Raw genomic sequence first — 27,310 nt, 5'->3', positions numbered from 1 at the left:
ACAGCAACTAGTTGAGTGACGGCCAGGTCAGATGGCGCTCCCTGTTTCCCACTTTACCTGCATTATCCCGTGATTCCGTTCGATGTACGACTCTCTGGAAGGACTTTCCTCTTCTTCCTTGTGACGCATCTATGATCAGTAGCTTGGTAGATACTTTAATCCAAAGTTACATGAATATTTTATGCCTCATTTAGTGTAAGTTGCTATTTACTGTAGACTTTAAGGTAGAATACAAGAATCTAGTTAGCTGGAAAGTCATTAGGCTGTCTGCTGTCCAAGGTTAGATGAATGATTTACATGGCAAACAAGTTGGGCTTTACCCAGGTGCTGTGTTGTTCAGTTAGCAGTCCATACAATCGCTCACGAGTCTAGAGTCTGATAAACCCGAAATCCTTCATGCCAGCTATCATACCAGCACACATGACATAACATACCTCTGTTGGTGAGATTTGGGCGGGAAAACCTGACCTGCTGACTCGGCCTGGAGATGGGTGCCACTGTCTTGACTTCGTGGCCTATGGGGGAAATTTGTCGATTGTTGTGACCTACGCCTACAACGTGCAGGTATTTTGGCACAGAGGTCCTGGTATGCACTTCCCCGCTACTGAGTGGTGCGAGGATGAGCGATTGCCCTTCCCACAAGGAGGAATGGATTTTATTGTTAGGTTATTGGCAAAGTTTCCCCAAGGTCTGTCATAGTACTATTATCTCCTGACAGCCAGTCTGTTTGCTACCGCTGGAAGACGTTGGAACTAATGACATAATCCGAGTTGCTTTTTACCAGATCATAACAACCCAGGAATAAATATGTCTTCCACATTCTCGAAATACAAATATTTGTCATTTCACTGAGAAGTGTTTTTTATTTGGCAACTTAATAACACTGAATGATGGGCTAAGAATTAGGCTGAAACGTCTATCAGACGTTTTCTGCTTTTCAGTAACAAAAATGAGGATATTGGACGGCTTGATTTTAATTCTTTTTGGATGCATGTTCTACAACTGTGTTCCCATGGAAATGACGTTTATCATCAGAGGCAGCTGGACAGAGAAATTTAGACAGCAGAAACCACAGCTGCCATGTTCCGAAAACACTTTGATTAGATATTACTATAAATATCACTCCTTGTAAAATGTGCCCCTTCCCAAGTCTGTGCTGAGAGTGCACAGACTGACAATGATCTCTCTTCAGCATGCATGCACATCAGAAATCACTCTTTGCATTAACTGCAGTTGCCTTTTGCATGCATGTGGATTGGTAGAGTACAGCCTTCTGGCTCGTATGCGGTTGCTGCGTTTCATCTTTCTGGTTTTGATGCAGGATTTGATAAAAAACAGAGAATTATTCAATTATTCCGAGAATTCCTGGGTTATTCATACCCTTGGGCTGCGTGCTCAAATCATGCTGCTTTCTGCTCCATGTTCATTCCTTGCATAGCATGTATAGAAAGGGATTAGTGTAGACTATTTGGGAAAGTGAAAAGCTGGTATTAATGTCAGCATGAAGCTGTCGTTGATGAATGCAGAAACACTTGGGTCAGGTGAAAATGCTGGTCATCGTCTTCCCTTTGCATCCACTGGTTCCTTGGCTACTGAAGCCACCACCATCCCAGTCTTGGGGATTTAGGAAAGGTGCAAAATTAATGTTTATCTTTTTCCTCATCTTATCGTCTTTGGACTGATTGGCTAGAATGTTATATGCACATGTCAAAAAGTTATCATCAGAAGAAAATGGACCAGGCAAACCTCCTGAACTGAGTGTGTAGCTGACCTGGTCCCACTGTGGGAGGGGGGGGGGGACCTCTGATTCTTCTTCCAGGCCTCATCTGTTATTCAAATTAAATTTAAAATATGCACACACTCCTGCAGTGTGGATAATTACATGTAACGGATCATCGAAACAAATTACAATAACAATTCCAAGTCATCAGATATTTATTGTTTGGGAATAAGATGTAAATTTGCTGAGTATGCTTGTGTATAGCCAAATAGCATTTTAAACAAATAAAATATTTGCTAAGTAGCTATAGTTAGCTGTATTGCTGTAGCTGCTTAGCATGACCACGTTTGTAAGTGCTAGTATTCGTGAAATGGAATAACCCTGCTAACAGTAATGTTAATGACCTGCTGAGTTGACAAAGGCTAGCTTAGACCTAGATTGTTAAACAGTAGGTTCGCATTTCTATTTAGTGCTGTTTCAATCTCACAGAAAACACGTATATTTATTTAATTGAGCACGGAAGAGGTCAAGCCCTCAACTCAAAAAATTGATAGCATGGTCTCCTAATGAGGATTCTCGGAAAACATCTAGAGCTGGTCCCTTTTTGTGCAGGTGGCAGTTATTGTTGCTTGTCTGTTTCATCCCCATCATGCTTGCTTGTCCCTGCAATGAGCACCCAATCCCGGCCTTGGTAACGGAGCGCGGGGGGGGGGGGTGCTTTCAGGACGTGCCAGTTCATAAAGTACTAATGCTCCATAATTTCTGAGGCGCAGTGGATGCTAATGACACAAACGCTGGTGCCTTCAGCGGAGTATGATCCTGTCGTATGAATCGCAGTCCTCTACCAAAGCTAACGTCCCACTGACCACCCTTAAAGCCTCTCTTCACTGAGATAGAGACCCATTGTCTGAAGGTGGGGGATGGCAGCCATTAATAGGTGTCTGGTAACTTGTGGCCTGTATGGTATGCGATAAGCTGTTTAGCAGATGCTGAAACGATGAATGGGCATTTTGTTAGGTGCTACTCAGTGGTTCCACAGGTGGCTGCCTTCTGAATCACAGGTGCACGTCCCTACTTTTGCCACCTGCCGCCGTTTCCATATGGCTGTGAACACTGTTCAGTTTTTTGCGACTCTTGACTGCTAGAGGTATTCATGGAGCTTCCAGGCTGTATGTTTCATGTCCCATCAGCAAAATGTTATGGCAACTTAATCTGAAGGCCTCTCTTGATATTGTTGTCTTGTTGTTCTGTCCTAGAGTCACGTTGGGCTCACAGGGCGGGGAAATAATTTTCTGCAATAACATAGCAAAATAATACACTTGCTGTTCAGCTTCCTCATTCGGAAGAAGGGGCCCCCTAATTGGCTCCCAGGCATCGGTACTGGGAAACAGCCCTGTTTACCCTCCTGAGCCAGTCGGTTTTGGCCAATGGAACGGCATGTTCTACAGGAGAATGCCAGGCTCAGCACAGAGGTCGCTGGGGCCACCAGCAGCAGAATGCCAGCCAATTGTTTGGGATTTAACGCTAGACTAGGATGTGAGGCCTACAGCCAAACAGTGGCTGATGCCGTATGAATGCCTCTTTGTGGAGATGCTCCACGCTGTGCCCCCTGCTGGACAGGGGAGGGAATGTGTTTGTGTGCCGCGGAGGATTTTATCAGAGCGGATAATCAGCCTTTTCGGGAAATGAACTCATGGCAAACCTCTGGAAGCTGACTTCATCCTAAATTTGAAACAAATAATAAAAGAAATGTTAAAACTGTAAAAACATGTTTTGCTCTCAAATACTGCCTTTGGGAACTGGTGTGAAAATAAATGATTTAATATAAATCTTTTCATCTGTCAGATTGGACTGGGTATGAGGTGTTCAGATTGTAAAGTTATTTTTGTATTGCTGTGAGTCATGTGAGCAAGGTGATGAATCAGGCGGATTGGTCCTTGTCAGGCAGCCGCGTCGTCACTTTCTGTGAAGCCGTTTCACTTCAGAGACAGACGTTCCCTCAGCTTTGCTTCTGCACCTGCTGCTTTTGTATCCTCCCTTCCAAATCCAATGCTAATTTCATAGCAAGAAGCAATTAACCACTTTAACAGGCCATGTCTCATAATAGAGTGGCGGAGGGTTCCTGCATCCGCAATGATGTTTGTTTGTGGCTTGATGAGAGGGATCCAGTGTGAGGGGGCATGTGGTAATCAAGCTCCTCCCCCACCCTCAGGGTCCCGCCCACATTCCTGCGAATGACTCCTCCCCCACGACCAGCTATCACCCTCCAGTACAGAAACCAGAGGCTGTGGTCCATGCCATGAAGGTAGGCCCCTGTGAATATGTGATACTCACCACATATAACACACAATGTGAATAATCTTCAGCTTGTAGTGAACTAAATTCACCAGACTTTTGCACGATGTCATTGTCTAACTAAATACCTACATATACATGGGCCATGATTCAGCTGTTCATCAGTTCTAAGTGTATAGTCACATTTTTTCTTCTAATATTTGTATAATTGACTGTCACGCTGTTGTTTCTGTTGATGCACTCAGTTGAAGCAGAGCTCGTTTTGGTTTTGTTGTTTCTCGAGGTTTCTCGGTTGTGTGATATTGCCACCTGGCTTTCATTTCCCTCGAAGGTCCTCGAAGTCCACGAGAACCTGGACAAGCAGATTCCCGAGGATTACGAGGACGACCTCAGCGAGAAGGAGAAGGCAATCGTCCGGGAGATGTGCAATGTACGTCGGGTATATCTCTTCCTCATCTTCGCCACTTCGCCTTTCACCTGGATTCATTTGGTCAGCACTAATAATGGTCCCATACTAACAGAGTATCGACTTGGGGGGGGGTTGGGGGGTTTCAGAGTCCCTGAAGTGGGACACCCCTCCCATTCCCGCGCTGTAAATAAATGCAGCCATTCACTGCACTCTAATTGAGAGACGGTCCTGTTACAGGCGCAATTAAAATACCACGTTGAGACTGAAAAAAAAACCTGTTCACACTGCTGGCTTGACTCAGGCCTGCCCCCCCTCCCCCAAGCCTGAGACAGCCTCTCCGCAGATGTGAGGGTGCAGCGGGGCGTAGAACCCTGGGCCCACACAACGGCCCCTTTGTTCTCGCAAACGGGCCGCGTTCTCTGCAGCAGACACCATGCGGAGCACGACTTACAAACCCTCACATATGAAAGCCAGCGAGAAACAGTGTGATGATTCTTCTTAGCCAGTGTTGCCTCGGAGCGTAATTACATCCCTTCGTACCATGCGGCTGCACTGTTCATATTTTCACTGAACTGCCCTTTTCTTTAATTAAAACAGATCCCGTTATTTACTACGTATGTCCCTTGATGTAAAAATATCCAAATTGTCACTAATACAAACCTGAAGAATTAGTACCAAACCTTTCTACCTTCAAATACCATTTATACTGACCTGAATCCTTATCATTGAATGAACTCGTGTTGATCTTGAGAAGGTAGCAATTTTCTCTTAAGATATAATGGAAACCAAATTTAGAGAAAAGAATAGGTTTACAAATCGCGGGGCAGGTCTATTTTGTATTTGTCTGATGCATTTTGAGAAAGCCCAGGTTACAGATCTTTCTTTAGGAATCACCAGAAGGCCCCTCCTGAACTTTGGTCATAAGCGGTTAAGGTTAGCATGCCCTGCGGTTAGCATGTGGTTAAGGTTAGCATGCGGTTAAGGTTAGCATGCGGTTAAGGTTAGCATGCGGTTAAGGTTAGCATGCCTGCGGTTAGCATGTGGTTAAGGTTAGCATGCCATAATCTCAATATGACTGTTGCACATGTCCATTCCCAGGTGGTATGGCGCAAGCTGGGCGATGCTGCAGGGTCTAAGCCATCCATCCGGCAGCACCTCTCCGGAAACCAGTTCAAGGGCCCTTTGTAGTGGGAAGACCCCAGTCTCCAAGGACAGCAGGGGACGGGTATGGGTCCACGCACCATGAAATGCTGCCAGCTTACCATGGAAAAGCTTCCCCCAAGACCGTTGCTGGATCCTCACCCGCCCAATGAACGGCTAACACACGTAGCCCATATTCAATCAAGAGCCAAATTTTTTTTTTGTTTCATTTTAATTTACCTGCAAAGTATTTAAAACAGGCATCTAGCTTTTGATATATGACATCTTCCGGAAGCATACACACTTAACTCCGTTCTGCATTTGTGTCGAACCTTTCCTCAGTGCAGCTGGTGACAGTGCTTGCAGTTTAGGTTTGTACAGTGTTGCGCAGACGCAGTCCAGTGCATATTCCTCCCAACCACGGAGCAGCATTGTAGTGACGCAGTGAAAATGACATGCATCGCTCGTAGTGCGGAGGAACTCTTTATTGTGTTGGTTTTCTCCTGGTTGAATAATAGCTAAGGGTTTGTTTGTGAAACCTATGATGATATAGCTCCCTATGCCTGAGAATGAAGTATTTTCTAAAAGTAGAAATCACCTTTAAACAGACGTTTAACAGAAGAGAGCTGTAGTGATAAAAGTGTAAAAGATGTACAAAGCCATAGTGCACTACTTTACCCTCGCTATTTGTATTGTATTATAGGGTGGCCCTATGGGCCGTGTTATCATTCATTGTTATTTTGTATCATGTTATCATTCATTGTTATTTTGTATCATGTTATCATTCATTGTTATTTTGTATCATTTGTTTAAAAAGCACATGGGCTAAGCCCAAACCAGGGAAAATGACAAACAGGCAATCAGTAGTTCCTGTATCCCCAGACAAAATTGTTCACCAAACAGGTGGGGGGCCACGTTCTACCACACTGAAAAGACCGGCGACCACGCAGTGTCAAGATACAAAATAGATGTAATTTTTTCAGCATTGACAGATTGCCTGAATGACAATGTGCATATTGATTCAATCAAGATGACATCATCTTGATTTTTACCGTATAAGCTTTTTTTTTTTGCAATTTATTGTATTGAATATATATTTTTTAATGATACAGAAGGTTGGACATATGCTAGGTTCCTCTGTCCACCTGATTTGTCACTTTATGTCTCCTAAATTAGGTGTAAATGATAGCTATACAAGATAATGCAATATATAACATTTTCATCAAAAATGAATACGTTCTTAGTGCTTAATTCTCTAGCCACATTATACATTATACAGCAGAGTAAGACATTAATTAACCATCGAATGATGCAGGTGGAAGTCATTATTTGAAGCGTTACTTTCAGTGTGGGGATACATGAACCAGTATTGAAAAACAGAAAATCTAGGTATTTCCAGATGTGAAAATGTGAGTGTTAATCACATAGGACTTCCAAATTAGCGCAACACGTGATCATATACGAATACGCCTACATGAAGACATTGCGAACTACTTTGAAAATTTAATTATGGACAAAAGTGACCTTTTTTAAATGATGATGATAAATCTGATTTTTATACGATTTGGATACAAAATGCTTTTAATGATTTTTAACACACCAAGACGTGGCGTGCTCGTTTGCGGATAAGGCCCCGATTTGGAAGCTCTGTTTATTAAGTCTCTGTAAATGTGTGAACTGAAACCCCGCATCTGCGATGCTTTGTCAATGCCGACTCGTGCAGAGTAACTAGCATGCCTCTGTAACCCCTTATTTTTCACAAATGTGTCTAGCTGAAACTGGATCGATATTTTTAGCAAGATTTAAAAATATATAAAACATTGGATAGGCCACATTTAGGTGCTTTTGGAAATAAATACTTCCTTTGTAGTTTGTATATTTTCTATGTCTCAGTAAAGTTGTTGTATAGCCATGCCTGATTTCTTTGTGGTGAACGACTACTCCCCCCTGGTGGCCAGACTGAGAATAACCACATTAATTTCCACATGGGTGATTTATGGGACGCCACTTGAGATTAAATTTTATAATGTACATTTAAACAAATAGTTGAAAACAAGCAGCATTTTAACAATAATAAACGGTTGAGAATATTCATAGTAAATAGGCATTTTTCCATGGCAGTGTGGCTGAAGTTTGGTAAAATCATCATTACTGCTTTGGTAAAGCGGACGTTTTCTGGCTTTGGTAAAGAGGCACACAGAAACAGCAGAGCAACACAGCAGCATGTGAAAGCTTTTTGTTTCACTTAACCAAAAATGTTCTAAGGGCACAATGAAAAATGAACCAATCATAATGTAGAGTCTGAACCAATTGGAATGTAGAGGAGGCGGGGCAAAAATATTTGATTGGTTGGTCCAGCCTCCTCCCATTGCTTGAACCCACCTCCACTACAATCTGACTGGTTCTCTCTCTGAACCAATCATTTTTCATTATATAGATAAAATATAGAATATTTTTGTGTAAGTAAAACTCCCATAAGCGATGTGCAAGCAGAAGAGCAGACTGTGAAACTCTGCCTCTCCAAACTGCTACAGGTCATGTGGACCGATCACACATTTTTCTGCCAACAGATCACGCAGACACAAAGTGAAATGCAAGGAAAAGGTTTTTAATGTGTCATTCATTTGAGATGGACTATTGTACAGAGCCTCTGAGTGCCCCTTCCTGGAACAGCTGGACCATACACTGATAAAAGGCTGCAATACTGCCCCCGTTCACATTCTCAGTATTTACAAAAAAGCTTTAGCCTACATTATTTCCCACACCAATTCGTGTATCTGACGCAGTAGTCTCAAGCAAACGTTTTCTCAGCAGTGTAGAGCAGTGGTGAGAGGTTTACTATTAAGATGAAAGAAAAACTGGAGATGAAAAAATATATTTCTACACTTCAGGTTGCCCTATGGTTTCCAGCCAGGAGTCAAACTGTGTAACACAGCTCTCTTTTTTGAGAAATAAAAATGCAGGTGAGGCGTCTCCTGGGGAGGGCAAGGTGAGAATGAGGTTGCCATTCTCACTTGACCAAACCTCTGTAGAGTGCAAAGCGGGGAAAACAGCATTCCGATGAGAAAAAACGTAAAATTAAAAATGATAGAAACAAAAAAACTACTGGAACAGCTGGAATGACAAACAACACCCCCCCCAAAAAAAAAAATAAAAAAATAAAACCCAAATGTGAGGCCAAAGTGGGGTTTCTGGTTGTTCCTCAGCCTGGAGCCTCAGGATTTGTCCACGGGGGCTGTGGACATAGATTTTCCCAAAGGGGCTCAATACCACCTTTGGGAAGCAAACTGGACCCAGTCTTGGATCCACGCCCCCTCATCTCATCCAGCCCCCCCGGTTCAATGCACCGACCGGAGGCATGGGGGGTAGGGGCACCTGGGGTTGGCCACCAGGAGGGCCGGGCGGTGGCGGGTAGCTGGTTGGCGGGATGCCCATCCCCGGAGGGGGCACGGCGTGGCTAGGCGGCATGCGTGGCGGAGGGGGCGGTGGGTAGTTGTGGTTGTACCCGGGTGGTGGGTAAGCAGGGGAAGGGGGCGGAAGGTTAGGTGGCGGTGGGGGGTAGGCCGGTGAAGGGGGTGGCGGGGGCCCAGGAGGGGGCGGGTTGGGCGGGTACACGTGCGGGTTGGGCGGGTACACGTGCAGCGGGGGTCCATACGCAGGCGGCATGGTGCTGTAGGTGGGGCCCTCCGTCTTCATCATAGACTGCAGGCTCTGGAAGCCTTCGCCCGACATGTAGGAGCTGGAGGTGGACATGCCCATGATGTAGCTGGAGGGCGGCGGCGGGGGCGGCCGGTGCGGCTGAGGCAGCGGCGGCGGCTGGTGGACCGGAGCCGTGTGCGGAGGGGGAGGGGCTGGCGCCTTGGGAGTCTCTGGGGGCTCGCTGGCTGGGGCCGGCTCTGGCTCGGCGGGCGGGGCGGGGGCAGCGGGCGGCTTGCGCTCTGGAGGCAGGGAGGGAGGGAGATGGTCAGCATTCCGATTTCCGACACACACACACACACACACACACAGGCTCTGTCCCAGGCGTCAGATGGTCACTCTGGAGCACATAATTGAATTGTGGGATTGCGGTCTGCTTTCCTGCCTGTTACGAGCAGCCTCTGAATTGCCCCTGCCATTTCTTACATCAGCCTTCTGGAAAACTCTCTGGACGTGAACACAGAGGTAGGGCTGAACCTGCCTCCATTGAAAGGTTATTTGAGCTAAATCTGTTCAGCCTCAAGCAAAGGAGACTGAGGGGGGACATGATCCAGGTCTATAAGATTCTAACAGGTTTGGATGCTGTTCAACCGAATAGTTACTTCAGCATTAGTTCAAATACAAGAACTCGTGGCCATAGGTGGAAATTAGCAGGAGAACATTTCAAACTGGATTTAAGGAAGCACTTCTTTACACAGCGTGTAGTCAGAGTATGGAATAGTCTTCCTGATAACGTAGTGCAAGCTGAATCCTTGGGTTCCTTTAAATCAGAGCTAGATAAGATTTTAACAACTCTGAGCTATTAGTTAAGTTCTCCCCAAGCGAGCTCGATGGGCCGAATGGCCTCCTCTCGTTTGTATAGTTCATATGTTCTTATGTCACCTTTACAATATTCTGCTCTGTATCTTCTATTATAAACCTGAATGATTATTTTTCTAATTTAATATGATCATAAGTCAGGCCTTTGTATTAAACACATGATTAAAAACAGACAGTGGTTTGGTAATGGCCTGACAGGCTGGTATTTTGCTTGGTCTCCATTCCCAGGTTTTCCCAAAACAGGGAGCCGACAGCTTCTTTTAAAATAACTTCCCTTTGGGAAAGTGGCAATCCTGCCACCATTCTTAGACACCGCCAGACACTGCCATGGGGCTCTGTCTTGCTGTGCTCCCATTTTAAGAAAACATTTAATGTTTCTTGACAGAACACTGCCCTCTTGTGGATTTACAGATCTACTGTTAAGGTAGGAAAAAAAATAACCTGTATGAGTTCTGACACTGGGAGAAGCATACACTGACCGGTATTTCTTGACAGAAAAATTGTTTTGGGAGAACACCTGTACTGAAATTAAATACAGTGGTACCTCAGAACTCGAACTTAATCCGTTCAGAACACTGGATCGAATCCTAAAAAGTTCCAGTTTTGATCGAATTTTCCCCATAAGAAATAATGGAAAACTAATTAATTGGTTCCCGGTCCCAAAAAATTACACCTAAATATGTTTTTTTAGCATTTAAACACAAAATGAACCGGATAAAACAAGAAGAGCATATACTGTACTAAACACATCTAAGCACATTTATCAAAACAGCAATTTGTAAAGTAAGAAAATAAATGTATCCAAACAATGTGTCCTGCCCTGATCGTCCACTCCTTCCGTGTGCCACGGCCCCTCGTTAACCCCGTGTGGAATCCCCTTGTGATCAGCTGTTTCTGGTTGTTGTCATTAGTCCTCTGTATTTCGTCTGCATTTCAGTTTGTTTCCCCAATCCGGTCATTGTATTGCCCGTCTGCGTTTTGCCTGCCTTACCTGTAATTAAACCCCGTATTCCCCGATACCCTGACGTCTGCGCCTTTGTCTCCATTCCGCCCCCGCTTGGCACGACAATATTATTATAATTAAATGTATTAATGGTTTATTATTAATATTAAAATAATTAATACAAAATCTTTATTATTTAATGTATTTTATTATTATTATTATATTATTACTGTTACTGTCTATCATTGTCTAAATGTATTTTTACTGTCTAAATATATGTTTTCAGTTAGTGTAAACATGCATGATGCTATCACAGTGAATGCGAGGCTGAGACTGAAGCGTTACCCTTTGTCTCCGCTGAGAGACGTGCTGCGTGACTCATTTCCCCATGCATACAAGTTCTCTTAGGTCGGCGTTCACGGTTTGACTTCTGAGATTCAGATCGAGTTCTAGGTAATTTTTTTCTAACTGGTTGGTTCGACTTTTAAGAAATTCGAGTTCTATTGAGTTTGAGAACTGAGGTACCACTGTACAGAGATTCTGCAAAAGCCGAATCATAGGGAAAATCAACACTTTTAAAGCCACAAAGGGTACACGCTTGCTAGGGCACACTCACCTGGCGGGGGCTGTGACGTGGGCAGGGGGGGCATGGGGGTCTCCAGGCGAGGGATTTTTGCACCTATTTGCTCCGGAGCTGAAAGAAAACATCATAAGTACAAGGAGCTACGATGGACACCTGTCTAAATTGCCTTTTACAAACTGTTACGCGGTTTCAACTTGTGTCCTAACTTTACCTGGGGCTTTGGGATCCTCTTTTGGAGAAGCAACCTGATGACAAAAAGAGAAAACCAAAAAACAAACCGACATTAAGAACAACAACCGTCAGTAAAACCTAGTGATGTCACATTAGGCCGTATAAGGAAGCAAAGGACCTCCCACTCCACCGCGGCCTGGCCTGACTCACATGGGGCCGCTTGGTCTGCCGTGGCGGGCTGGTCTGCGGCGACGCCTTCTTGGGGGGCGGGGGTGCCGCCTGACTCTGGCTGTTGGGAGGTTGAGTCTGCGGTGGAGGCTGAGCTGCTGGAAGGGGCTTCTTCTCCTCTTTCTCCTGCAGCTGCTGAGGGATGGGCTGCTTTCCTTGGGAGTACAGGTCCAGAATCTGGTGGCAGATGTCTGCAGGACCCAGCAGAAGCAGCCATTAATGCTGATTTAATATGGACATTTGGGGGGGGGGGGGGTAATATGATGGAGGACACACCAGGTTAAAAAGGCCCACCAGGGTCAGATTCATCGGCCTGCTGGTTTTATTCTTACGGTATACCTGGTGTTGTCCAAAACATGCCATGACATTTCCTATATCACAGCACACAGAGATCCACTGTTTGTCTCATTATAAAACAACCTGATTCACTCTTTAATTACTACGTTCTCCTACTTTTCAAGACCAGTGTTGGTAGTGACGCATTACAAAGTAACATATTACTTCACTACTTTTGCAGTAACAAGTAATGCAACTAATTACCTATTCAAATTAAATAATGCAATTAAATTTTTATTGACTTGTTACGGTTGCATGATTATATTAATGGAGAAATGCATGTTCCCTTAATGTCCTGTTTATGATCTATTGCTGTCCAACCTTACGGTGGCGCAATGAATGGGTGATTTTAGGTACAATGATAGATAAAATGTGACGTTTATATTGTCTCGCACTATCACAGCAGCAACACTAAAATAATATAACTACCCAGACAGCACACATGCATAAGCACGATGTCTCTGCGATGCTTTATAAATCCATCGGCAAGCATCAGCGAGGTCATTTCCTCACTTGCACATTACAGACATCGCTACTGAATATTGATTTGACATTCCTCAGATGTCTGTGTATTGCATTTCAACAGCAGCACGACGTTAATGAGAATACTATGCAATGTTTAGCCTAACATTATTTTTCACGACTGGGCTATACAAACCACAATAGGATTATACTATACAGTATACACTATAGGGTAGATTGGTTCTGTTTGTTTGAAACCATATAATATGCAAGCTCAAAATTTAATTGATTAAAAGCTATACATTTATTATTTTAAATACTGACAATATGACAGACCCAGTAACAATAAGACTAACAGTTTTGCTGAACTGATTAAAGCATAATTACTGGAAAAAAAAGTGCTCGCTGAAACACACATTAACTTGCATAATAATTTAAATATCCTTAACAGGACTAAATGGATCGTGACCATTTAACGACGTTCCCATCTTAAACCCGATGTCCCCGCGATGTGCGTGTGCTGTCTGGGTGTGTATGCATTAATACGAGAACTGAGTAACTAATTACTTTTATATACAGTAATTGGTAAAGCAACCAAATTAGTTTTGAATGAAGTACCTAGTAACTAATCAATAATTTTCAGTAACTTGCACAACACTGACCAAGACACAGTCCACCAAGTGACACAGCCATTAATAAAGATACAAGTCCACTAAACATGGTACAAAAAGGCAATTTGAATATTCTGAACCTCTTACTGGACCTTGATATCAAATGACTAATATGACTACAGCAGTAGGACAGTATTGGTGAAACGGACCTGGAGTTTCATCTAAGCACAGCGACTGCACCAAGGTCCAAGACCGGATCGCGTGGTACTGACCCTCGAGCAGCTCCACGGGAACGTCCTGGACAAACTGTTCCCACCAGCGGCGGGACGACTGCTTGGAGGTCCACTCCTGGATGTCGAACTTGCAGAGCCGGCCAGCCAGGTACATCACTGCCACAGCAATGATCTCTGGCTCCCACTGGAGAGACAGCATGGTGCACAGACTGGGCAGGAGACAGGGAAGGAGAGGCATTAGAGACAAAGGGGTAGGGAGACGTGGAGGTGCCACACACACACACACAAGGCATCCATTACACAGTAATAACTCATGATTAGAAATGCATGAGATCAGAGGCGTCGTAAAGTAGGGGAAACTGGACAAATCCAAGGACCTCCGAGTGACTGCGGGCGTAAAAATTTTGGAACATAATCTGACTGGTCTGGGTGGGGGCCCAATATAATATGCTTTCATGGGGCCCAAAATCTTTTCGTTTCACCTCTGCACGAGATTTCGGTTAACGTATCAGTGTCGATATTCGTTAAAAATCAAGACATTGACCCATCGGACCAATCTTGGACAATATTCCTAATAATTAATATACAAAGTTCGCAGCATCAGAACTAGATAACTGAAATAATGCAGATGATTGCAGTTATCGGTCATTTTAGACAAAACGATACTGGTTATTAGTATCAGTCCGCTCGTGATTGTAGTAAAATGGCAGCCAACCTGTCATTCACGAAGGTCCAGGCCATCTGCACCAGCTTCTGCACTTTACTTTTGTCACCTAAACAGAGACAGAAAGACGATCAGGTGGCTTGGCTTAAACGGCTGCTTGTTTCTAAAAGTAATACTGCAAACTCAGCTTGGGATTTTAATACCTTTGAGCTGTTTAGCATAGCGCAGAAGAAACTGGTACGGGTGTTCCACTTGCAGGTCAAATTTTATAGTCTGCAGAAGTATCCGCTCCAGCACCATCACCTCCTCCTGTTGAGCGAATGCAGAGTGGGAAATGCAGCAGATCCCATGGCGTGCTAATCTCCCGAAACTCCTGAACCAGGGACCGCAGGCCGCCGCATAGAAGCGCTAGCGATCAACTGGAAAACTGACTGAGCTGCAGAGTGCAAACCAATCAAGTGACCAAGGTGAATCCAAGGTAGCAGGGCAGGTCTGGACTGGGGCATTAGCTACAACATGAATCACCATGAGACTAGCCCACCTCAAAGAGGAGGAGAGCCACAGGGAGTTTATGGGAGATCAGGCAAGCACAGAAATCTGAGAGGAGGAGGAGGTCAGATCTCCCCTGCTGCAGAGACAATCTGCCTTGGGAGGGGGGGGGGGGGTGTTCAAAAATGAAGGCACTAACTCAGGGCCAGAGCCCTGTGTAGCTTAGTTCTTTCCCTGTTCCACCACAAATGATTCAGCTAAAGAGCACAAGGAGTTGCAAGGAGTCGAATCAGGTGTGTTAAATGAGGGGAAACCCAAAAATGTGCAACTCCTAATCAACCACCTTCTCAGCTTACTGGATCACCACACTGACCCTGCCAGGGCTTGAAGTCAGGCACTGGCCTAGACTGCCCCTGAGGTGCAGTACAACCTTTAATCAGTGAACCATTAATAACTGTGCTACATGAAAAGCTGGTCTTGGAGACCGTGACAGGCATCTTCAGTCAGTGCTGAATATGCATGGCTCCGATTTGCAGTTCAGAGCACTGTAACAAATGTAGAGGACTCAGTGCTGTACCCAATTAAACAACTGATGCATACACAATACTCTTTTTCTCTGATGCATAAACAAGCTGTTCATACTGACATTTTGCCAATTTATTAAACATCTTTGCAACTGCTCTAGTACAATCCACCCATACACTGGATTAAGATTGAACTGAACATGAAACTGATTCCTTTAAATCAGTGTTTCCCAACCAAGTCCTCAGGGACCCACAGTCAGCCCACATTTTTGCTCACAGCTCCCAACACACCTGTACCAGGCATTCTGTGATTCTGATTGGCTGGGAGCAGCAAGGGAGCAAAAATGAGGACTGTCTAGGGATTCCTTGAGGAATGGGTCAGGAATCACTGCTTTAAATGTATTTGATAAATATAACATAAATCCAGAGAATATTTATTTCCAGTTGAAATAAACATTACAGAAATGTAACGTAATTATAACAATTATGTTGGATTCTGTTTCTTTCCCAGCTAACAATTTATCATTTAGGAATGTTCGCATAACCCAGGTGTTATGTTAGTGTTACTTTGACACTGGTTTTTGATAATGCAATCATAATTCATTATTTCCATTCGTGATTGGCTTCCGCCTTGATGTCTGACTGTAGGACAATCTTAAACCCTCATGTTTTAATTTCTGGTTCCCCAATATCAAAGCCCTGAATCGAGCAGTTTGTCAGCCTGCACACCAAGTCACCGTAAGGACAATAGATGGAGTAGACTGTGACCTGACCTTGGGGTCATCACCAAACTGGGCGAACTGCACGTCGTTCAGCAAGCTCCGTGCCGTCTTGATGATGTCCTTGCATTTCTTCGGCGTTTCCTCCACTTTGCCCGCCAGGAACAGGCAGCAGGCTCCGGTCACCTGCACAGAAACGGCACCGGCGGCTCAGCAACAGCTGGGGGCATCCAAATGCGGAGAGACTGAAGGAGAGATGGGGTCCACAGAAGACACGGCACACTTACATATCGGGGGAACTGCTTGAACGAATGGAACATGTAAAAGCGGTGGAAGTAGATGATGCCAGTGGCCAACGTGTCGTAATGTCTGCCGGGGAAGTTAAGGACATCGTTCTGCTGGAAAATGAACCCGGCGTGCTGTTTGTCACAGGTTTTATAAAAAGGGCCAATCGATAATCATACCACCGGGTGAGATTTCCATCACTATCATCAGTAACATTACAGTAGCAGGTATATGAGAAACAGTGCAGCTGTATCATGTAGCTCATTATAACCCAAAACACTTAGCGGTGCCCCCAGGACTAGAGGAACCTGAAGGGAAGAAGCAGAACAATTCAGTGACACTGTAAAGGATACAGACCAAGACGGGTGCCCACGTCAAATATGAAGCGGGCCCCCTCACGCCGGTACCGAGCCTCAGTGGCGGGGTCCAGGCCCTCGGACTGGGACGGCGTGTGAGCCAGGTCCTTCTTGTCCCAGTACCAGCATGGCTTGATGTGGTCCAGACTTGCGGCTGAATTACCAGGAGTGGAGTTCTCCTTGTTCTCCTTCATCTGGCGGAAAGTGGGAACCTCCCCAGGGCTGGTTGGACGTGACCGTCAAATCTACTCTGTGAAACACAGTGGGACGGGGGGCATCAAAACGTACATAATGTAACAGATCCGTATGCACCAGCGAGTACGGAGCAGGGGCAAAGGAAAAAAACACAAAGAAAGGTGAATCCTGGAGTGGATATAGCGACAAAATCACTACAAATCTCACAGCCAGCCGATTTCGGCCCAGAACCTCCTGACCTCCAACATGTTCTTTACATGTAACTGGACCCCTTGAACAGCAGATCCTGTTAACATTACATCTGTACACCCATCATCTCTCCTTAGCCATGCACCCAGTGAAGGAACTCTTTCAATAACGAATACATTAAATAATCTAGGCGTATACACTAAACAAGCTTTGAGATGCCTGCACCGCAAATCTGTTACATATTTTAATCTGGTAAAACGCAAGTGCAGATAACAGCAAACATAACATTTCCCGTTTTTTGACTTTTACATGAATCATTGATGTAGATTAACCCACGTATAGGTTGCTTAGTTGCGCTGATTACGTACGTGATTGCCGTATACAGACTCATAATGACACGAAAAGTCAGTAACACAAAATGAGCTACGAACACAACAGAGCACAGGTGGCTGTCGAGACGTTTCACATGGGCGTAATATGTTCACCAATGGCGTGTAACTCTTTTATGTGATGCGGATATTTACTTGCACAACCATCAAAGTTACCTCCCCAACAATGAAACCGTCGTGTTAGGTAGTTAACAGTACATCTTTATTACAAAAAACTGAGAAAACAAAGTACTAGTTGCCTAACACTTTTGGTTCTGTATTTAAAACGACCCACCATGACCATGACCATAACCTGGCTAATTTGCAGACATAGAAATGAAAGTACTTTCAGAAGGAATTCTACGTACACCCTAATATAACGTCAGCATGTATAAAATTCACTCGGCACCAAAAATAAGCCAGCACGAGTCTGTACTAGTTAGCCTAATATTAGTACCATGACGTCCAACATGATGTCGCATATCAATGAACTCCTTAGAAGCCATTAACCGTTCGAATCGGCAAAACAAACACGTACCTGTTTCGCGTAAAAGTCGACAAAGAGTTACGCGGGAGGATTCGAACTCAAAATGAGAGGAAATGATCACTTAGACGGAGTTTAGTTAAACAACAATGCACCTCATAGATCCGTAGGCACCGCCATTTTGGCTTTCTACGTCATCCTACCCAGGGAGCGATGTCCTTGATTGAAGTTTTCGTATAACAAATCATCATTCGGGATTATGGAAGGCCTGCTTTGTGATCCCGCCTACTCATGGGAAACAACCAATCAGCATCCTGTCAAGGCGCTAGTAGTACAGGACTTCATAACTGACTCACTGTCAGTTTCAGCCTTAACCGAATAATGGGACAAGTGAGAGGTAGGAAAGGGAAATACGAACCCAAGTCAGATTTAAGGAAAGAAACTAACTGTAATCGTTACATGTGTCAGCTTGTCTGTTGATTTCACTATTACTTGTTTGACCAATTACAATGTAGTGTCATGTGCATAATTGTACATAAGTTGGGCGTCCCAACTCTACGGAAATCTATTTGTGCGGGGCAGTTTATTTTATTTATTTTTTCACTTCCAAACACTTACTAATCATTCATTAATTTTACGTTTTAAATAATTTTCCCCCAAATTATAGTTGTGGCATACCTACTATAGATAGATAGATAGATAGATAGATAGATAGATAGATAGATAGATAGATAGATAGATAGATAGATAGATAGACAGATGACTTCTTTGACTTCTGTCAATCAGTATAAGCATTAAGGATGATGTGTACTGCATTATAAGGGTATCTATACTGCATTATAGTATGGAATATTATTTAGCACTTCATAACGCATAGAGAATGTAACCATTAGGAATCTATTAAGAAACTGATGTAAACTGGGTAGAGACTGACCTTGTAATCTTTAGAGAATGCAGACCAATTACAGCTGTGCACAATGTGACAAAGAACAAGTATGAATTAGCACCTTGTGTTGGCTTAGAAGTTTCTGTATCTGTTAGTTATTTTGTTAGCCTTTAATGTATGAATATGTACTTTATTAGTGCTGCAGCTTATCACTATGTTGAAAGACAAATATCTTATTAACCCCCCTAGCTAGACAATCTGCAACAAGCAGAAGCTGCCAAGGTTTGCTACTGAAGTAAGGGATTCGCCTGAGTTCACCAAAAGTTCACGGCTGGGTATTAAAAAAAAACTAAGTAGAGATGGTCACGCCACGGTTATGTTCAGCCGAGGCACCAAGCAGTAAAAGAGATGATTGACAAACTTATCATATAGGGGTGTGGATTAAGGGAGAAAACAACGATGGTGAATGGTTGAGGGAATGATGATGCTTAAGTGATGAGATATTGTTACACAATAAGAAAATGTATAAAAAATTGGTGTAAAACAGTATCGGACACACTTGTAAGTGTCCAGCCTTGGTTGTAACGTCATTGTTGCAATAAAGGCTGAATCTGAATATCTACACAAGCGGCTCCTGACTCCCGATTAGCGGGGAAGGAAAAAAACACAACAATAGACGAGAGCTTCATAAAGCAGTCATAATGCTTAATAAACATGGCTATAATGTGTTATGCCTATTTTTATAAACATATAGCCATGTTTATTATGCTTTATGAATGCATTATAATGCAGTATGTATGTATATTTCTAAATTGCTAAAAACATGGCCTTAAGTAAAGTGTTACCATAATTTCTTTTAAACATAACTCAAAGTTTCACTTCACTATGTCTACTACTGTAACATTCTTATTTTCTCAGTTTATCACAATGCTCTCGAAACCGAATGTGAATGTTTATGAACAAAGAAAACTAAAAATCTAAATCTAAAACCTATTTGGCAAATGACTCTAAGTTCAGAAGCCAGACAGCTATTAAAAGTGCACTTAATAATTGAAAAGCTCTAATTTTAAGGTATTAGACTTCAACAAAATAGAAGAAATATTGCAAATTTTAACAGGGTTTTAAAATAACTATGATTTCTCGCCTTTCCCCTCCATCAGCTTTCTCATGAGATGCTTACTGGTTTGATTTTACCTGTGAATTCTAGGATTGTGTGTAACATCCTGACCGATGCTCTCTCATTTATTACAACCAGGAAGGAAAACTATTGGTTTCTATTAAACATCTTTAATAAAACCCAATTTTAGTGCAAAAAACATATGTTGGTATAAACAGTATTGTGTCATTCTACTTCTCTTTTAGAAAATATATCAATAGCAATAATTTTTTCTGTGCTATTCAAATACATTTTGCCCCTCCTCCCGGTTGAGAACCACTGCTCAGTTAGATTGGTCCAGCATGTCAGATTGGTTTCTGACGTTTCCCTTGAAGGCAATGGGTATATTCTCCAGATACTTTCTTAGGAGTCATGTGGCCTCGGTGTCCTTTTCAGCTTCTCTTAGAGCTTGCGCGTGCAGAAAGTAGTTCACGACATGCTCTACAGTCTGTTCCAGGCCACATCTTGCTATATGGACTGAGATCCTCCATAGTTTGGCACTGCGAATGTAGTCTGCTCACTTTCTGAGAACTCCATATGGTGATGTCCAGGTGTAAAGACGATGCATTGGTTGCTTGAAGAATGTATTGGCAAAGAAGAGGTTGTTAGATTTGCAGAAACTGATTAGTCGCTCTCCAGTCTTGTTTTTAGTTCCAAGTCCATACTGGCCAACTGTGCTTTCCTTCTTCTCATTTCCAATTTCAGCATTCTGTTCTTCCATCACCTGTATTCCCATTTGTGTACCTTGGCAGTTTCCTGAATTTTCAATCAATTTCTTTGTCTGCATCGTGCTGGGTCATCATCCTGTCTAACTTTCATATTGAGCATATGTCCACCAAACGGAACTGAAAACAAACATTCACAACACTGCATCATTCACAGCACTGCATCCAGTGACAATCTTTCTAGCATTCCTCCTGACCATAAGAGCCACACTACTTCTTTTTATTGTCTATTTTCTTAACAGTAAACAGAATGTTGGTCTAAAAGTGTCATAGTCCAGACCATTTAAGTTTGCTAGTGCCCAAGACTTCAACTTGTGGTTCATTTCCATCTTCATCACATCCATCATTCCTTGTTTCATACTTCATAAATATGTTTTGTGTTCCTGAGCTTATCCTTTCTTTGCAGCTTCTGATTTTCATCCCTGGCATGGCTACATCAGCATCTTGATGTCCAAAAGGTTTTGATCCAACCGTGTCATTAACAGTGGTGCTCAGATGGATCCCCGTCTTCAGACAGCCATATTGAGTACCTTCCCCCCTGGGGCCATCTTCCAGCACGGTGCTGCTGTTCGCTCTCGTGCGTCTGTCCGTGAGGGTTTTCTCCATTTTTTCCCCTTCTTCTGAAGCAGTGCCACTGCGGTTGTCACCCCTGTGATCATTCTCCACTGGCACAGTCCTGAATCACTGCTGCCCGATGTAGGTGATCGGTTCACTCTGGCACCGCTGCTAAGACCTATCTTCCAGGGTTGACCCTGATAGGAGCTGAAGCCGGCAGGCATCGTAGCGAGGAGCTTCCTGCATGCACATGGACCTCCTAGCCCTGACAAGCGCGGTAGCATGAGGGGGAATGAAAGGAATGTAAAGGAAACCACAGCAGACATTTGGCACTGGTTGTTGTCCCCATTATTTTTCTTTTGTGCATGCAGTCTAACTATGTGAAGTAAATAGAACTTTATTGTCATTCCATGCCTATGCAAGTGCAGTGTGTTGCGGGAAAAAACAGCATTCTTTCAGGATGTCAGTGCAACATGCGCATATAACTCCATACAGGCAATAAGACCTGACACCTGGGGCTATGCATAAATACACACAGTGTAGGTATAAAGAAATTAAATACAACATATATGCATATATGTATAATGTCATATGACCACAACAGCCTAGCATTGCATATAAAATCTAGTTCATAATTTTATTTTGTTTAATTATTTAATTTCCATACTTAAGATTATGTGTTTAATGATTTATTTAGATTCTTTTATCATTTAACAGCGTTACAAATAATTTATCTCATTTCAATCGCATTGCTTACATAAAAGTTCCATTCCCTTTAAGCACACAGTGGGACAGGAACTGCTTTTTGGAAGGTCTCTGGGGCCTCACTTTATAACATCACATTTACGGCAGGTTGGAGAGAGTCAGTGACGCTCCTCCGAACTGAATTTCGCTGATGTAATACTTATCTGAAAGCATGACTGTGCCTTATATGTTGTTGTCCGCTAGAGGGAGCCATACGGCAAGTGATGCTTATAAAACAACACTTCTACAGCGGTAGATGGCCCCTAGAGACGAGGGTTGACCGATATGGCTTGGCCTCTCTATTTTCATTTACAGTATTTCAGAAGTGTGATGGATCCTGACCAGAGCAAAGCTGTGAGAGAAAATATCCTGCAGCGTTTCCAGGGGCGCTAAACGGGGACCAAACACCTCACCTCTCACGTACATCACTGCTCATGCTCAAAAGAGCACGCACACACATGCACACGCACACACACACACACACACACTCTCTCTCTTTAGCCTGCTGCTATTTAGACTATTGCTCCCTGTGTTCTGGACAAATGCTACAGGAGGTGATCTGTTGCTTGTCATTATATTAGCGTCTAATATGTTATATATTGAGGCACTGAAGGAACATGAATAGAATTAAAATGTCCTCTGCAATTTTATGTGTTTTTTCTTGTCCCTCTAACCCTACTATCTATCTATCTATCTATCTATCTATCTATCTATCTATCTATCTATCTGACTGTCTGTCTGTCTATCTGTCTGTCTGTCTGTCTGACTCTGTGTTAGGGCGCTGTACCTGATAATGTAGGACTGCCAGGTCTAATCTCAGAGTTGGCAGAGTGATCTCGTCGCTGGGCTCTTCACCTCAGTTTCTCCAGGAACTGGTTGACCCTGCTTCCTCAATTATACATCGCTTTGGATAAAAAGATAATGTAATATCAATTTATAATTTTTTTCCCCCGCTAACAACTTTCCATTATAGGAATGTTTACTGAATATTCCACACATTCAGAGTGTTGAGTTTCTCTGATGTTCCCAGAACGTTATTCCGCTACTACTCATACTAAGAGTAATGATAATATTGAGAGGTATGGTAGCGTGGCAGCATGGTAGCGTAGCAGCATGGGAGCGTAGCAGGTAGCACTGTGGCTCGACACCTCTGAGGTCACGGGTCCAAGGCTGGATGGTATGTTCGCAGTATGCACATATAGTGCTATTATAAAATTGAATGTTTATTATCAAACAATATTTTTCAACATTAATTATGTTTAAAGGATATTCAGGCAATAATGTTGTCACGCTAACATTGACAAGACCTTTGTTAAAATGTAAAATGTGGAAATAGTACTCCATTACAGTAAGAATGTTCTCTGTCAACTTTGAAAAGACCTTTACGTAACGTTCACTGATAGCTGGGTTTCTATTGATATTTAAACTTCACTAAAATGCTTGTAATTTCACAAGGTGTTTTTGTTTCAAAGTAAAGATGATAGTAATGGGAGGAAAGCCAAGACACTCATGCGTTTTAATTCCACTGCTCTACATCACAGAAGCACATGTCTGGGTGGGGCAGGGGGGGGAGGTGCTGACCAATAAGGCTGTTGGCTGAAGGCTGCCCCCTGGGCTACATTACTGCAACTGCATATTAACAATAATCACACAACGGCCAGAATTTGCAGGGCTCTCCAACCAGTCCTGTACGTCCAGTTTTAATGAAGATGACATTATGAAGTCAAATGGCTGTCAGATAATAGACCTACATCATAAAGAATAGAATAGAGGAATTAAAAGGCTTTGATGAACTTTGTAAAGGAAGACTCATTCTTTCAGCCGTGGTGGTAAGGTACCTCTTTCATAATTTATTTGCCCAGAAGTCTCTTTTAATCTAGAGATGTCCACATAGCATACTGTCTGTCTGGATACTTAGTGCCATCAGCAGCCAGCAGACTCCTGGGATTTGAACCAGTGATGTTCTGGTTCTGGTACGACTTGCATTGCTGCTGAGCCATGCCCACTATGGCGCGAAGCCTTCACACTGAGCGTAAATGGGGCAGCTGCAGACGAGGCGTTTTTTACGACCAGCCTAAAATTTATTTAGCATCAGAAAACAGCACCAATCACCCGAACATATGATGAAGATTATTGGTTAAAAATGCTACCTGTAAAAAAAATAAAAAATAAAATAAAAAATATACACTGTGCATCTTTTAAACAAGAATAGGAGGTGAGATCCCACATACTGCAACGGTCTGTCGCCGAGCAACAATCCCGAGACCAGTACATCCAGTAGCAGCTGTTATCGGTCGCTAAGCTGAGGACCCAAAGTGGCTGCAGGCCAATTAGCCAGCCTTTCAGCTGAGTAATTAGCCAGAGTTGTGCTGTGGTTTTCTAATTGATTTACAGGAGTTGCACCCTCCCACACATCCCAAAATTCTGCATGCTTTGCCAGCACACATTTCATTACACTGCTTTATGAATTTCCTTCCACTTGTGAAGCTAATATGACGCAGTTATGCAGAAAACTAAGGAAAACAGCATCCCATTGTCCAGTTGGATGCAGATCAGCTGTCCCAACTCCTATTTATCTGTGTGAGTGCCTTCACTGTCCCATGATCTGCATAATTGAGAGATGCACAGTCCAACAAGGCAAGAAATGATCCAGGAAAGGATACCAACCTACAGACAATTTGGCAACTCCAATTTGTTTTAACATGTTTTTGGGCTACAGGGTCTAATCAGCATAGGCAGAAGACACCCCATGATGACATGGAGAGAACATGCAAACTTCACATACATGGAGTCAAGGTGGAGACTTTAACCCTGGCCCCAGAGGTAAGAGACAACTTCTGCACCACCATGACATCCCCGTGTCGCACCATGATGAGCTAAATGAGGAGACGTCCCAAAAGCCCTCGTTGCTGTTGATCTGCTAAGTGAGAAAGACAGCAGTCCAGATGCCTCTACTACTGTTAATCTGTTAAATGAGGAAAGAGTCCAGCTGCCCTTGCTGCTGTTCATCTGCTAAACAGGCAGAAAAACAGTCTGTGTTTGCAACACTGACGTTGCATCGGTTTTGTTTACTTGTCATGAACTTGGAACTCAAGGATAGAGACAACTGTGCTATGATTAGCCACCAAGCACAGTATTATAATGCGTCATGAGAATTTATAAGCTCTGTCGGTCCGAAGGCATGATCCTGCTCTTCCCATTACTCATACCAGCACATCTGTACTCCCATGTGTTAGTATCCATAAAACAATGCTTTATGATGTGCACACTGGAGATTATAGGAATTCTCCTGCACTGATTATTGATGTTATTATTTAGCATCCAAAGAGCCAATGATTCTTAAGATGTTAATGGATTATTTAAACCAGTCATCATAATGCATTACAGATACCTTCATAATACATTATAATGCATTCTTAAAGTATTATTAACATGCCTATAAATGGCTTAAACTATAATGTATTAAGAAGGTATCTATTGTACATAATAAATGGGAGCTTCATAGAGCATTCATAATGCATAATAAATATGGCTAAAAAGTGTTGTGCCTTATTATTTATTTTTTATTTAATTCGATCAATTTTTGCTGTGTTTATAATACTTTATGAATGCATCATAATGCATTATAAAGGTAACTGCAATGGATTATACATGAATGGCTTAGGTAAAATGTTACCAAAACTCTTAAGCATCTTAATTGCAAAATAACAGTTCTTAATAAGTCTATATTTGTATCTTCCCTTGAGCTACGAGGCCACATTTAAACTAGTAGTTGACTGTAGATGTATGTCTGCCTATCATTGATATTCTTGTGTAAAATTCAGACGACCAAGCAGCAGCTCTTCATATGTAGGAAACAATGACAATGGTGTTTGATTTTTACATGTTAATGTATTAGTTCACTCTGAGAGCTCCGTCCCATTGGCTTCTCAGCCCAATCGTTTTTGTATACAATGAAAAAATGACGGGAATTAGGCGAATCGCTGAGCACAAGCTCCATCCTCAGCCTCTCTAAATGTCATTCCGTTACCACATCGATCTCATAAACAGATTTGTCCAGAATGTGAGATTTAGCACGGCATCACCATTTCGCTGTCCCCACTTCACACCTCCTTCGCTGGCTGCCGCTCGTTCCCTTAATCTCCACCTTCGCTGCTAGATATCACAGCACACTCGAGCCACGCACATATGTGCTCAAAAATTAGACTCTCGTTTTGGCCTGGCTGCAAGCACTTATCATTCAGCGCGTGCAGGCACTCGTGAAAAAGTGTATACCAGAGCTGCCTGACGCCTGTTCGGTTTTAGCTGCTGTTAACAATCCCAGAATAGTGGGAGAAACAATGTTTCTAAAAGCCATGGTGGGCGGGGCTTATTGTACCCTGTCGATCATTGATTGTTAAAGCCACTTCCAGTTGGATACTTTGTGATTGACTATGCATAGAAAGCTCACCATTGAGTTCAAAGCTTCCCATTGTGCCCAAAATTGACCAGAGTACCTAAGATTCTTTCTTACCCAGAGACCTACTCGTCTCCCTGTTGTCTTCACCCTTACCGAGAGATCAGTATCACCACAGGCAAAGGACAAAAAACCAGGTGACCATTCGAGAGGATGAGCACCGCCGGCGGTGGCGGCAATAAGCATTAAGTGACAGACACGCGGTGACACATAAGAGGTCCACCCCAGTTTTGGCTTTTACAATATTCAGAGGCAGAACTGTGTTGTTTTCAGTCAGAGTGTTAATCACGTCATTTATATAATGGGTACATGGCCGTATCACGTTTAAAGCAGTATGCAAAATATGGAGCGCTTTGCAGAAAACCCATCGGGCAGAAAATAGAGCCCAGCATTTAAAAAAAGTAACCCAAATGGACCACAAAAACGGCAAGTCTGCCCTCGAGTAAGGTACATTATCTGAAGTGCTGGATAAATGGATGAAATTGTCACTTTAGATAAAAGCCGTCAGCTTAGCTATAATAAGCCCTGGGAAGAATTAATTGAGGAGATTGCTGGTGTGAAGCACTGGTTTCTGCAAAATGAATATTTTGTGATGTTTGGAAATGGAATACAAATCATGAATTTCCTTTGGAAGAAATATTATAACTCTTAACTTTGGAGTAAGCTTCTCTTACTCAAAAAAAAAAAAAACACGCAGAAGTAATGTCAAAGGCATGTCTTGCCATATATTGCCAGAATATTGATTGAAAAAAAGACAGATTATCCTGTAATCGATTTCTGTTTACGGTATTGTGTAGCATAGTGGCTAAGGAGGTGGAAATGTGATCAGATATGTGCTCGCTTAAAACCACGCCCCAAAAGACCAGCAG

The 27,310-nt window shown here is 43.0% G+C and overlaps 2 protein-coding genes across 3 annotated transcripts in view; one reads left to right on the top strand and one right to left on the bottom strand.

Moving 5' to 3' along the window:
- LOC111850951 (coiled-coil domain-containing protein 85C-A) overlaps positions 1-7,476 on the top strand; it is a 45,951-nt gene extending 38,475 nt beyond the window's left edge. The window contains exons 4-6 of the mRNA XM_023825365.2: positions 3,933-4,025; positions 4,347-4,445; positions 5,523-7,476. Of these exons, the coding sequence (XP_023681133.2) occupies positions 3,933-4,025; positions 4,347-4,445; positions 5,523-5,612 (282 nt within the window). The 3' untranslated portion in view covers positions 5,613-7,476. The remainder of the gene's footprint in view (positions 1-3,932; positions 4,026-4,346; positions 4,446-5,522) is intronic.
- A 680-nt stretch (positions 7,477-8,156) lies between these two features.
- ccnk (cyclin K) lies at positions 8,157-18,133 on the bottom strand. 2 transcript variants are annotated; one of them, XM_023825353.2, is made up of 11 exons: positions 17,974-18,133; positions 16,681-16,933; positions 16,330-16,411; positions 16,097-16,228; positions 14,514-14,619; positions 14,362-14,419; positions 13,686-13,855; positions 11,987-12,195; positions 11,817-11,850; positions 11,639-11,716; positions 8,157-9,502 (listed from the first exon to the last, which is right to left on the bottom strand). In XM_023825353.2, the coding sequence occupies exons 2-11, from the start codon at positions 16,875-16,877 to the stop codon at positions 8,880-8,882; spliced, it is 1,689 nt and encodes a 562-aa protein (XP_023681121.1). In that variant the 5' UTR covers positions 16,878-16,933; positions 17,974-18,133; the 3' UTR covers positions 8,157-8,879. The 2 variants fall into 2 exon arrangements, with proteins under 2 accessions (XP_023681121.1, XP_023681122.1); XM_023825354.2 differs by having other exon boundaries at positions 16,681-16,928.
- Positions 18,134-27,310: the final 9,177 nt, after the last annotated feature.

This window comes from Paramormyrops kingsleyae, chromosome 19 (assembly GCF_048594095.1).
Source record: "Paramormyrops kingsleyae isolate MSU_618 chromosome 19, PKINGS_0.4, whole genome shotgun sequence".
Lineage (NCBI taxonomy): Eukaryota > Metazoa > Chordata > Actinopteri > Osteoglossiformes > Mormyridae > Paramormyrops > Paramormyrops kingsleyae.
This window is presented reverse-complemented; position numbering and strand designations above follow the sequence as displayed.